This window comes from Molossus molossus, unplaced genomic scaffold, assembly GCF_014108415.1.
Source record: "Molossus molossus isolate mMolMol1 unplaced genomic scaffold, mMolMol1.p scaffold_m16_p_4, whole genome shotgun sequence".
NCBI lineage: Eukaryota > Metazoa > Chordata > Mammalia > Chiroptera > Molossidae > Molossus > Molossus molossus.
In genome coordinates, this window is record NW_023425377.1 from 55,208,316 (window position 1) to 55,222,290 (window position 13,975).

General features: G+C 45.4%; 1 protein-coding gene across 1 annotated transcript in view; it reads left to right on the plus strand.

Moving 5' to 3' along the window:
* The first annotated feature begins 1,520 nt into the window (after positions 1-1,520).
* The window catches only part of ADAMTS2 (ADAM metallopeptidase with thrombospondin type 1 motif 2), a 382,685-nt gene continuing 370,230 nt past the window's right edge, over positions 1,521-13,975 (plus strand). Inside the window, exons 1-2 of the mRNA XM_036240254.1 lie at positions 1,521-1,777; positions 2,737-3,128. Coding sequence (XP_036096147.1) covers positions 1,654-1,777; positions 2,737-3,128 — 516 coding nt within the window. The 5' untranslated portion in view covers positions 1,521-1,653. The remainder of the gene's footprint in view (positions 1,778-2,736; positions 3,129-13,975) is intronic.

Consider the following 13,975-nt stretch of genomic DNA (forward strand, 5'->3'; position numbering starts at 1 on the left):
AGAGGTCACAATAGTAGATGCCTGCTGGGGGTGAAGGAAGGGGACTTACAGCAAGCTGCAGAGCATGTGTCCCATTTAAGGGTTAATAGCAGAAATGGGAACCTGGTGTGGCCACATGTTCCAATTTCTTAAGAAAAAGTCAGATATCTAAATAAGTTCTTATGTGAAATTTTAATATTTTTAATGTTCACAACAAATGTTCACTATGCCTGGGAACTGGATCCTGCCTTAGCACCCTCAGGTGACACAGAGAGAAGTTTGTAGGTAAAAATGGCCATCAAGTTGCAGTGCCTTCAAGCCCAGATCCTAAAAATGATGGAACTGAGGAGACAAAAATCACAGCTAGAGTGGGTTGTGTAAGCCATGTGTTTTCCCATAAGACCCAGCCCTCCTGGCTGGCAAGGAGGTGCCTCAGTTATCAGACGCTGCCTTACCAGAGCCAACCCCAGAGCCTTGGGCACACAGGCCTGGGGCATGGTGAATGAGATCCAAAGAGACAGGTGTCCACCCTCCAGAGAAGTGGGGCAGAAGTCTGGGATCACATTGCAGAGGTGTTCCAACAGACACATGCCTGGGAGGGGATTCCCATGCAGGACCTAGGAAGAAAAGTCACTGTGGTGGGGGCAGCAGGCCTGGCAGGGCAGTGACTCCAAGCTCAAAACCTTGCTGATGAAGAGGGGTTCCAGCTGGCAATGGCTTTTAAAGCAAACTTGCTCCAGGATGGAGAGGTATGCCTGGTATTCTGAGTTGGAAAAGGTGAGTAGAGAGTAGAAAGGCTATTTTAGGTAGGGCTTGGAGGAGAGCAAAGTCCAGGAGTCAGAGGCCCACCTAGGATTCAGGACGGGTAAAGGCTGTAACATGCCAGTGGTCTAGGAGGAAGGGGCAGATCTGCGTGTAGGAGGCTGTGTTTCCAGGCTGAAATGGGGAAGGATTGGGAAGCAGACAGAGGGGGACAGGGACTTCAGACAGAGAGGAGTTGGGGACTGAGGATACCTTATCTGGAAGGGTAAAAGCTGATCTCTGGGAAAGCCCCTGCTGTGAGCGCACCCTTCTATAAAAGAGCCTTCTGGCCTCTGGGGTCTTCATCTCAAGCCTCCCTCACCCCAACTGCTCCCTTCCAGAGCCCTGTCCTGCACCAGGGCGCAAAGATAGGGCCAGGCGGTCCCTCGCGCACCAAGGCTTACGGGTGGGACCCAGGGCCCCAAGTACTCTGAGTGGGAATGCCACGGTGGCCGCGTTCCTTCCAGGTTGTGTGCCACGAGGGCGCGAGACAAGCCGAGGTTGGCCAGCGGCGGAACTCCCCAGGCGTTACTCTGCCTCTGCCTCCGGGTGTCTCTGTTTGTCTGCGAGCGGGGGCGCGTTGGCGGCGGCCGCGCCTAGAAGTGCCGGGTCACCGCTAGCTGAGGCGCCCGCCGTCCCCGCCCTCCTTGCACTCTTTCTTCCTCCCGCCCGCCTCCCTCGCTCGCTTCTTCCCTCTCCCCGCCTCAGCTCCGCGCTCCCCGCCCTCCCCTGCGCGACTAGCCTCCTCCGCCCCGCGCCCTGCGGTGCTGCAGCTGCCGGCGGCTCCAGCTGCCCCCAGATGTGGGTTGGGCAGCGCGTGGTGAACTTTCGCGCCGGCTGCGATAGCGGAGCCCCGGCTGCGATCCGGCTGCCATGGATTTGCCGGCGCCCGATGGCCGCCTGCTCTCCCTTACACTGCTGCTGCTGCTGCTGCTGTTGCTGCTGCCGCTGTCGCCCCTGCCGGCCGCTGCCTGGCTCGCCACCTCTGTCCCCCCAGGTAGGTGCGGCCTGCCCCTACTCCCATGACCCCCATTGGCCAGACCGCCCTGTCCGCCTCGCCGACCCCTCCCAGGCGTGCCCAACCAGACTTGGGCAAACTCCGAGCACTCCGCCCGAGGTCAAGTTGATCAACTTCTGGCCCGGTTGGTCGCGCTGGGGGTGCCCCCCGACGCGTACCCAGCGCCTAGGGTCATGGGGAGCTTCGGAACCCTCGCAGTTCTCCGGACGGCGAGCGTGGAAGTGGAGGGCCGGGAAAACCCAGCGGCGAAGCTCGCAGAGCCAGCCCCAGCGGGTCCAGGGGAGCCAGGGCCAGGCGGCGCCTGGGCTGGCGTCCAGGGATGCTCGGGAGGAGCCAAGTGCCGAGCGCGCCTGAGGCCCTGAGGATTTGTTCGAGTGCCTCAAATGGAATCCCTGAAGATCCAAGGGACCCTGCTCCACCCCTCTGGGGACGGGAGGCCGACAGCGGGCTCACGGGGAGCTGGACACGGAGGACAGGCCGCCGGTGCCGGGGGAGCCGAGTCTTCGCCGCCCCAGGGGCCACAGAAGGGTAGAGGCACACGGGTAGGGGGCCAACTGGGAATGGGTTCGGAGCGGCCCCAAGTTCTGCCAAGGACTTTGGGTTCACCGAGCGGAGGACGCTCTGACGCGGCGTCCTCTGGGGAACTGTGAGGAGCCCGCGGAGCCCCAAAACAGAACCAGGCAAGGGGGCAGAGCTCTAGGTTTGCAGAATCCCAGAGCGGGACCGCCCTGGGAGGCGGGGTTCGGGTGAGGTGGCCTTATTAATAACCCTTCCAGGTTGGCAGAATGCCAGGAGGTGCAAGCTAGTTTCTAAGGGTCGCCTGGAAGAATGCCCTTCCCTTCTCAGTGAGGCGGGGCTAGGAGAGGTGGGGGATCCAGGCTTAGCTAGGCCTGGGAGCTTCCAGGTCTAGGCAGCTCTAATGCCCCTTCCCGTTGCAGGCGGACCCCTGGGGCATGGAGCAGAGCGCGTCCTGGCGGTGCCCGTACGCACTGACGCCCGGGGCCGCTTGGTGTCTCGCGTGGTGTCGGTGACGACTGCCCAGGCCGGGGTTCGGGCCCGCAGGGCTGCCCCCGTCCAGAGCTCGGGCTTTCCTGAAGGCAGTGAGGACCCTGACCGCCGCCTATTCTATAATGTCACTGTCTTCGGCCGGGACCTGCATCTGCGGCTGAAGCCCAACCCTCGCCTCGTGGCGCCTGGGGCCACGGTGGAATGGCAGGGTGAGTCGGGCGCCACCCGCGTTGAACCCCTTCTAGGGACCTGCCTCTACACTGGATACGTGGCCGGACAGACCAAAGGCTCCTCCGTGGCGCTCAGCAACTGCGATGGGCTGGTGAGTAGGCACTTCTCCCTCCCTTTCTGTCCATGGCTCTTGCTTGAGCTTCAGAAACCTGTTACTGAGTGTCCCCTGGCCAGTTACCTGGAAGTTCCCTGGGAAGGCAAGGCCTACACTGACGACTTTCTTTGCTTAGGGATTAGGAGCATCTACTGAAGGGGTTGGTTGGATGGCAAGTTATTTTGATTGACAGGAGAAGGGTAATTTATGAAGGGAGTGGCCCAGGGTCTCCAAAACATGATAAAGTAGCTATGTGTCTCCTTAAGACCTGTGGGCACAGGGCTTGATCTGGCATCCAGGTGTGTGTACATGTCTGTGAGTGTGTGCACATTTGTTTGGAATGTCGTTGTGCACCTGTGTGAACATGTCAATGTGCTGTTGTGTGTCTTGTGCATGTGCATATCTGTAGGTTTCTGCTCATTCGTGTGTCAGTTGAGTGTGTGACCCTGTTCATTTTAGTATGTGTGATATGTATGTATGGGGGGCACATGTGCTGGAAATCAGTCTCCTTGTTTCTGTGTAAGTGGATGGTGCCAGCCTAGGTGGCAGGCAGTGGTGCTAAAATGCTCAGTTATACCTCTGCACCCTGGCTGACTGGAAGCCACTGATTTTTATGCTGTGGGTTCCTGTTGAACTTTAGCTGGTTTTGAAAAGTCGGTTTTATTTCTCTATTTGGAGCCAAGGGGAGCATTTGGACATGCAGGCTCTGGGGCTGCCTGGGCCACCAAGTATGAGCCCTGGGAAGTTCTCCTACTTTGGGGAGTCAGAGGGACCTTGTCTTGGCTTAAGAGCCTTGAAGGAAGCCTAGATCGATGCTCAGGGAGGAGGCTGACATTGGTGGTGCTCTGTCCAGCTGCCTGGGGACCTGGCACACAGCAGAAGCCACTGCAGTTTTCTATTTTGGATACGGTGTGTGGTGGTCAGGCTAGCTGTGCTGACCAGTCATTTAGGCCACCCAACAAGGATTCTACTCTAATTGCAACTCAGAAGACTCCTGCTCTGAGGGAGTGGCCTCTTTCCCAGCCTTGCAGCCCCTGAGCCCGTGACCTCAGGTTCATCCTGTTAGCTTCAGAGCCAGCAGTTTACTCCAAGTCCCCTAAACTGCTGGTATTCTTTTTATGGAGACAGGAAATGTCACTTGTTGCTTTGGAAAATCACTGTCTTTGGCTGGATTTAGTTAGAATCTGGGCATATTGCAAACAACTGTCAATGTCTTGAGGAGTTGGATTAATGTGGTGCAGCCCTCTATGCCCCATGGTCCATGAGGATGTCCTGAGGCACTCAGGTGTGTCTCATTTTATTCTGGAGGTGAATCACCTAAATTAAAGGAGCTGGAGACTTCAGGGTGGGGTGGGTGGACTGGGAAGAGGTGACATTAATGCAGTTTGTTCGTGGGCCAACTCCTGTGTATTAGTTAATTCCCAATGGAGAGCATTTTAGGGGTACTTTGTCATTATCATTTATTCTTCTGTTCAGTGATTCATTTGTTCAACCAGTACCTCTAGTGCACAGTACACTGTGCTGGCCAGAGATAGTGCTGGCCTGGTGCCCCTCTGGGGCTCACATGCTCAGGACAGCTGACAGGCTCAGGGGCACTCTGACTGGGGCCTGAAGGCATGCTCCTAAGGGCTACTTGTGGAATGCTTTTTCAATGGCCAGCCACACAGGTTGGCAATCCTCGTAGAGGGGAGAGGTACCAGGTGTTTATTGGCTCAACCAGGAAAGGTAGGTGTACTGAACATGCTTGCAGGGCAGGAAAGAAGACGAGTTAGAAGAGGGTCTGGGCCTCCTTAAATGGCCTTGAATGCTGTCAGTTAGAAATGGCCTAGAGACAGTGGGGCTGCATCATGACTATTTTTCTTTTTCTTTATTTTTGTTGTATGCTTTTTGTTTTTGTTTTTAAATTAAAACATAATTTTTATTTATTTATATTTTAATTAGTTAATTTATTTTTGTTACAGATGTTTCTCCTTTTTCCCCCACTGATTCCCCATCCTCCTCCCTCCTTGCCCTGTCCCCAGCTTTGTTGTCCATGTCCATTGTTCATGCATACATGCATATAAGTTCTGTGGTTTATCTCTCCCCCACCAACCCCTCTTCTGGGGATTGTCAGTCTGTACCCCACTTCCACATCTCTGGGACTACCCCATTACTCAGACTTTTATGTTCATTATATTCCACAAACAAGTGAGATCATATGATACTTGTCTTTCTCTGACTGGCTTATTTCACGTAGCATAATACTCCAGATCCCTCCATGTCGTCTCAAAGGATAAGAGATCTTTCTTTCTTACAGCTGCATAGTACTCCATTGTGTATATGTACCACAACTTTTTTTACCCATTTGTCTACTGATGGACATTTGAGCTGTTTCCAGATCTTAGCTATTGTAAATAGTGCTGCTACGGACATGAGGGTACTTATATTCTTTCTGATTGGTGTTTCAGGTTTCTTTCTTTGTTTTTTTAATCCTCACCCGAGGACATTTTTCCATTTTTTTAGTTCAGATAGTGTGGGAGAGAGAGAGAAGAAGAGAGAGAGAGGAAACATCGACGTGAAAGGGACACATTGAGTGGCTGCCAGACACAGGACCCACCAGGGCCAGGGACAATCTGCAACCGAGGTACGCGCCCTTAGCGGAAACCAAACCCGGGTCTCTCCGGACCACAGGCCAACGCTCCAACCACTGAGCCAAACCAGCCAGGGCTGTTTCAGGTGTTTTAGGGTATACTCCTAGAAGTGGGATTACTGGGTCAAATGGCAGTTCAGTTTTTAATTTTTTGAGGTAACACCATAATGTTTTCCATAGTGGCTGCATTAGTCTGCGTTCCCACCAGCAGTGTACTAGAGTCCCCTTTTCTCCACACCCTTGCTAACACTTGTTGTTTGTGATTTGTTGATGGCAGCCATTCTGAAAGGTGTGAGTTGATACCTCATTGTTGTTTTAATTTGTATCTCTCTGATGATTAGTGGTGTTGAACATTTCCTCATATGTCTCTTGGCCATTTGTATGTCCTGTTTGGAGAGGTGTCTATTTAGGTCCTCTGCCCATTTTTTAATTTGGTTCTTTGTCTTCTTTTTGTTATATATATAAGGAATTACCCCTTTATCTGATGTATCATTGGCAATTATGTTCACCCATAGAGTGGGTTGCCTTTCAATTTTGGCGGTTGTTTCTTTTGCTCTGCAGAAGCTTTTGAGTTTGATGTAGTCCAATGTGATTATTTTCTCCTTTGTTTCTGTTGCCTTAGGTGACTTATCAGTGAAAATTCTGCTGCGTATGATGTCTGAAATTTTGTTACCTACATTTTTTTCTAGGATTTTTATAGATTCATAAGTCACATTTAAGTCTTTTATCCATTTTGAGTTTATTCTTGTGTATGGTGTAAGTTCATGGTCTAGTTTAATTTTTTTTGCATGAAGCTATCCAGTCTTCCCAACACCATTTATTAAAGAGATTGTCTTTACTCCACTGTATGCTCTTGCCACCTTTGTCAAATATTAATTGAGCATATTGTCTTTGGTCCATTTCTGGGTTCTCTGTTCTGTTCCATTGATCTATCTGTCTGTTCTTGGCCAGTACCAGGCTGTTTTGATTACAGTGGCTTGTAGTATAACCCGAAATCTGGTAATGTGACCCCTCCAACTTTGTTCTTCTTTTTCAAGATTGCTGTGGCTATTCGAGCTCTTTTTTGGTTCCATATGAACTTTTGAAGTATTTGTTCTAGTTTTATGAAGTATGCCGTTGGTATTTTGATGGGGAATGCATTGAATTTATAGATTGCTTTGGGTAGTATGGACATTTTAATGATGTTAATTCTCCCAATCCATGAAAAGGGTATGTGCTTCCATTTTTTTATATCTTCCTCTATTTCTTTTTTCAATGACCTGTAGTTTTCTGCGAATAGGTCCTTTATTTCTTTGGTTAAGTTTATTCCTAGGTATCTTGATTCTTCTGCTGTGATAGTAAATGGGATTGTTTTTTTAGTTTCTCTTTCTGTGAGTTCATCATTGGTGTATAAGAATGCCATTGATTTCTTGACATTAATTTTGTATCCTGCTACTTTGCCAAATTCATTTATTAAGTCCAGTGAATTTTTGATGGAGTCTTTGGAGTTTTCTACATATAGTATCATGTCTTTTGAGAATAATGACAGTTTCACTTCCTCCTTTCCAATTTGGATCCCTTTTATTTTTTCCTCCTGTCTGATTGCTGTGGCAAAGACTTCCAGTACTGTGTTAAATAAGAGTGGTGAAAGTGGGCATCCTTGCCTTGTTCCTGTTCTTAAGGGAAATGCTTTTAATTTTTGCCCATTGAGTATGATGTTGGGTGTAGGTCTTTTATATATGGCCTTCATTATTTTGAGATATGATCCCTCTATTCTCAGACTGCAGAGTGCTTTTATCAGAAATGGGTGTTGGATTTTGTCGATTGCCTTTTCAGCGTCTACTGATATGATCATATGTTTTTTTATCATTTATTTTGTTTATGTGGTGTATCACATTTATTGATTGGTGAATATTATACCATCCTTGCATTTCTGGAATGAATCCCACTTGGTGATGGTGAATAATTTTTTTGATGTATTGCTAGATTCGATTTTCTAGCATTTTGTTCAGGATTTTGGCATCTATGTTCATCAGGGGTATTGGCCTGTAGATTTCTTTCTTTGTAGTGTCTTTTTCTGGTTTTGGAATTAGAATTATGGTGGCTTTATAAAACAAGTTTGGAAGTCTTTCTTCTTGAATTTTTTGAAATAGTTTGAGGAGAATGGATATTAGTTCTATTTTGAATGTTCAATAAAATTCCTCCGTGAAGCCCTCTGGGCCTGGGCTTTTGTTTTCTGGGAGAGTCTTGATTACATATTTAATTTCTTCTGTTTTTATTGGTCTGTTGACGTTTTCTGTCTCTTTCTGGTTCAATTTTGGGAGACTATGTGTTTCTAGAAATTGGTCCATTTTGCTTAGCTTGTCAAATTTGTTGCCGTGTTATTGTTCATAATATTTGTTTACAATCCGTTATATTTCTGAGGTATCAGTTATTATTTCTCCTCTTTCATTTCTGATTTTGGGTATTTGTGTTCTCTCTCTCTGTTTCTTGGTGAGTCTACCTAAGGGTCCATCAATCTTGTTTATCTTTTCAAAGAACCAGCTCTTTGTTTCATTGATCCTTTGAATTGTTTTTTTGCTCTCCATGTCATTTATTTCTGCTCCAATCTTTACTATGTCCTTCCTTCTACTTGCTCTGGGGTTTTCTTTTGGTTTGCTTTTTAGTTCTTTATGTTGTGAGGTTAGATATTCTGCTAGAATTTTTTTTTTTTTTGCTCATTGAGGTAGGCCTGTAGTGCTGTGAACTTTCCTCTCAGAACTGCTTTCACTGCATCCCTTAGATTTTGTGTTGTTGTGTGCTCATTTTCATTGGATTCCAGGAATTTTTTAGTTTCTACCTTGATCTCCATGGTAACCCATTTATTGTTCAATAACATGCTATTTAGCCTCTATGTTTTCAAATGTCTTTGCATGTTCTTGTTGCAGTTGACTTCTAGTTTCATGACCTTGTGATCTGACAAGGTGCTTGATATGATTTCAGTCTTCTTGAACTTTTAGAGATTAATTTGTGCCCTAACATGTGGTCTATCTTTGAGAGTGTCCCATGTGCACTTGAGAAGAATGTCAATTCTGCAGTTCTGGGGTGTAATTCTCTGTAGATATCTATTAAATGCATTTGATCTAGCACTTCATTTAGAGTGTGTGTTTCCTTGTTCATTTTTTTTCTAGAAGATCTATCCAGTGATGTCAGCGGGGTGTTGAAGTCCCCTTCTATGATTGTATTGCTGCCGATTTCTCCTTTGATGATTGTATTGCTGTCGATTTCTCCATTGAAGTCCTCCAAAAGATTTTAATATATTTTGGTGCTCCTATATTGGGTGCATATATGTTTACCAAGGTTATATCTTCCTGTTGGATAGATCTTTTCAATATTATGTAGTGGCCTTCTTTGTCTCTACTTATGGTCTTCATTTTGAAATCTATTGTATCAGATATGAGTATTGCTACTCCAGCTTTTTTTTGCTTTCCGTTTGCTTGAAAGACTTTTTTCCATCCCTTCACCTTCAACCTATGTGTGTCTTTTGTTGTGAGGTGGGTTTCTTGTAAACAACATATATGTGAGTCATTCTTTCTTATCCAGTCAGCTACTCTGTGTGTTTTTATTGGAGCTTTAAAACCATTCACATTTAATGTACTCATTTAATGATATGTACTCATTTATCACCATTTTTGTTTAGTGTGGTTCTATTTTTCTTCCCATTTTTTTTCACTAATTATAGCAGTCCTTTTAGCATATCTTGCAGTGCTGGTTTGGTGTTAATATAGTCTCTTAGCCTTTCTTTGTCTAGAAAGCTCTTTATTTGACCTTCTGTTTTGAATGATAGCCTTGTTCGGTAGAGTAGTCTTGGATTCAGATCCTTGTTTTTCATCACCTTGATTACTCCATGCCACTCCCTTCTGGCCTGTAGTGTTTCTGTTGCGAAGTCAGCTGAGAGCCTTATGGGGTTTCCTTTGTAGGTCACCTGTTGCTTATCTCTTGCTGCCTTTAGGATTCTCTCTTTGTCTTTAATTTTGGGCATTTTAATTACTATGTATCTTGGTGTCTGCCTCTTTGGGTTTTTCTTACTTGGGGCTCCCTGTGCTTCTTAAACTTGAATGCCTTCTTCCTTCACCAAGTTAGGAAATTTTTCTGTCATTATTTCTTCAAATACATTCTCTAACCCTTGCCCATTTTCTTTCTCTTCGGCGACTCCTATGATACGAATGTTATTACGTTTGCAGTTGTCCCACAGTTCTCTTTAGCTACCTTCCTGTTTTTTAATAATTTTTTTGTTTTGTTGTTTTGATTGGTTGAATTTTTCTACCCTGTCTTCTAATTCACTGATCCGGTCCTCCGCTTTCTCTACTCTGCTGTTTAGTCCTTCCAATGTGTTCTTAATTTCTGCTATGTCATATTTCATTTCCACTTGGTTGGTTTTTAATGTTTCTATATGTTTACTTATGGTGCTGATGTCCTTACTCATGCTGTTCAGCTTCCTCAAGATCCTGGCTCTGAACTTTACCTCTGATAATTTGCTTAGCTACATTTATTTGATATCATATTCGATAGAGTTCTCTTGTTCTTTCATTTGGGATTTGTTTCTTTGTTTCGATATTTTGACTATCTCAGTGGGTGGAACTCTGTGGGGACTACAGAATTTTGGAGCCTACCAAATTGTCTCCGTGGGTGTTGGTGTTCTGCTGTTTGTGGCTCTCTCTACTTGGTTCAGATGAGCCTTGGTGGGCCCACATTAAACACCACCATCTAGTCTTACTTCCCTGGGTAGATATGCAAGCCTAGGAAAGGTTCTGTTATCCTCTATCTTATTCCTGGTGGCTAGTAGTATCAGTTACTAGGCGCCTTGGAATGTAGCCCTGGTGTTCTGCCTATGAGGATTTCCAGAGTGTCGGATAGATGCTGGTTGTTAATGAACCTCAACTTTTATTTCTTTGCAGCACCTGGGAAAGGCTGAATCTCTGAGGTGGGGGGAGAGCTGCTGCTTTTCTTCACAGCTCGGGGAAGTAGCACACTGGCCACCGTCCTTTGTGGCCACAACTCATCAAAAACCCTGAGTGCCCTCCAAATCCTGGGTGTCCCCACAGAGTTCCAGCCCAGTCTGCTCTCCCTCTGCCTTAGCCCACAGGTGAGTGGTTGTGGCTATTTTAGTGCTCTGTCCTGGCTCTCTGGGGTGCGGAGCAGGCTTGGTCTTTATTCCCTAAGGGCGCTGCTCACAGCTAGGACTGCTGCTGTCAGTGGGCTCCCAACCCGCCACCCTCCTGCGCCTCCGCCGATCCTTCCTGTGTCCCTGGTTATATGGTCTGGTCCTGCTGCTTTTGTGTTGCTTTTTTCTGAGGATTTGTCTTTATTTTACTTGTAATTCCCATTTGGTCCTGGGAGATCCTCTGCGTGGCTTTTATTCACTCCGCCTTTTTTTCATATTCTCTAAGCCTATCTTGTGCACAGTTGGGTCGCACAGGCCTTTTTGGTGTCCCCGCACCCTCCAGGTCCCATGGGTAAATGGATCACACAGTCTCTCTGGGGACCTGGCTCTATGCATATGTTATGTGCTGCTGGGTGGCAGAGACCTCTCTGGTCCTTCCGCACCCCACAGGCCCCATGGGTCACTAGATAGTGCACATTCTCCTGGGTCGCACAGGTGTCTCTGGTGCTTTAGCACCCCACTGGTCTGGCAGGTAACTGGATGGACAGACTCTGCTGGATGGCATGGGCCTCTCTGTTGCCCTTGCACCCTGTAGTTCCCGCAGGAGGGCAGCTGTGGTTTCTCCAACTTTGTTCTTCTTTTTCAAGATTGCTGTGGATATTCGAGGTCTTTTTTGGTTCCATATGAACTTTTGAAGTATTTGTTCTAGTTCTGTGAAGTATGTCGTTGGTATTTGGATGGGGAATGCATTGAATTTATAGATTGCTTTGGGTAGTATGGACATTTTAATGATGTTAATTCTTACAATTCATGAACAGGGTTTGTGCTTCTACTTTTTTATATCTTCCTCTATTTCTATTTTTAATGACCTGTAGTTTTCTTTAAACAGGTCCTTTATTTCTTTGGTTAAGTTTATTACTAGGTACCTTAATTTTTTTTTAATTTATTAATTTTTTATTAATTATTTTTTGTAACAGATGTTTCACCTTTTTCCCCCACTGATTTCCCCCTCCACCTCTCTCCCTGCTCTTTCCCCAGTTTGTTGTCCATGTCCACTGTTCATGCATAGATACATATAAGTTCTGTGGTTTATCTCTCCCCCACCACCCCCTCTTCTGGGGATTGTCAGTCTGTACCCCACCTCTGCGTGTCTGGGACTATCCCATTCCTCAGACTGTTATGTTCATTATATTCCACAAATCAGTGAGATCATATGAAACTTGTCTTTCTCTGTTTGGCTTGTTTCACTTAGGATGATACTTTCCAGGTCCCTCCATGTAGTTTCAAAGGATAAGAGACCTTTCTTTCTTACAGCTGCGTAGTACTCCATTGTGTGTATGTACCACAGCTTTTTTATCCATTCGTCTATTGATGGACACTTGGGCTGTTTCCAGATCTTAGCTATTGTAAATAATGCTACTACAAACATGGGGGTACATATATTCTTTCTGATTGGTGTTTTAGGTTTCTTAGGGTATATTCCTAGAAGTGGGATCACTGGGTCAAATGGAAGTTCAATTTTTAATTTTTTGTGGTAACACCATATTGTTTTCCATAGTGGCTGCACCAGTCTGCCTTCCTACCAGCAGTGCACTAGGGTCCCATTTTCTCCACACCCTCGCCAATACTTGTCGTTTGATGATTTGTTGATGGTGGACATTCTGAGAGGTGTGAGGTGATACCTCATTGTTGTTTTAATTAGGATCTCTCTGATGATTAGTGATGATGAGCATTTCTTCATATGTTTCTTAGCCATTTGTATGTCCTGTTTAGAGAGGTGTCTCTTTAGTTCCCCTGCCCATTATTTAATTGGATTATTTGTCTTCCTTTTGTGGAGTTGTATAAGCACTCTATATGTATTGGAAATTAACCCCTTGTCTGATATATCATTGGCAATTATGCTCTCACATACAGTGGGTAGCATTTCCATTTTGATGATTGTATCTTTGGCTGTGCAGAAGCTTTTGAGTTTGATGTAGTCCCATGTGTTCATTTTCTCCTTTGTTTCTATTGCCTTAGGTGATGTGTCAGTAAAAATTCTGCTGCGTATGATGTCTGAAATATTGTTGTCTACAGTCTCTTCTAGGATTTTTATGGATTCATGAGTTACACTTAAGTCTTTTATCCATTTTGATTTTATTCTCGTGTAGGGTGTAAGTTGATGGTCTAGTTTCATTTTTCTGCAAGTAGCTGTCCAATATTACCAGCACCATTTATTAAAGATGCTGTCCTTACTTCACTGCATGCTCTTGCCACCTTTGTCAAATATTAATTGAGCATATTGCCTTGGGTCCATTTCTGGGTTCTCTGTTCTATTCCACTGGTCTATATGCCTGTTCTTGTGCCAGTACCAGGCTGTTTTGATTACAGTGGCTTTGTAGTATAACCTGAAATCTGGTATTGTGATCCCTCCAACTTTGTTCTTCTCAAGATTGCTGTGGCTATTCGAGGCCTTTTTTGGTTCCATATGCACTTTTGAAATAATTGTTCTAATTCTATGAAGTATGCCGTTGGCATTTTGATGGGGATTGTGTTGAATCTATAGATTGCTTTGGTTAATATGGACATTTTAATGATGTTAATTCTCCCAATCCATGAACAGGGTATGTGCTTCCACTTTTTTATATATTCCTTTATTTCTTTTTTCAATGACCGGTAGTTTTCTGCGAATAGGTCCTTTATTTCTTTGGTTGTTTATTCCTAGGTATTTTAATTTTTTTTGCCACAATGATAAATGGGATTGTTTTTTTAGTTTCTCTTTCTGTGAGTTCATCATTGGTGTATAAGAATACCATCGATTTTTTGACGTAAATTTTGTATCCTGCTACTTTGCCAAATTCATTTATTAAGTCTAGTAAACTTTTGATGGACTCTTTGGGGTTTTCTATGAATAGTATCATGTCATCTGCAAATCATGACAATTTCACTTCCTCCTTTCCAATTTGGATCCCTTTTATTTTTTCTTCTTGTCTAAGACCTGTGGCTAAGACTTCCAGTACTATGTTAAATAGGAGTGGCGAAAGTCGGCATCTCTGCCTTGTTCCTATTGTTAAGGGAAATGCTTTTAGTTTTTGCCCATTGAGTATGATGTTG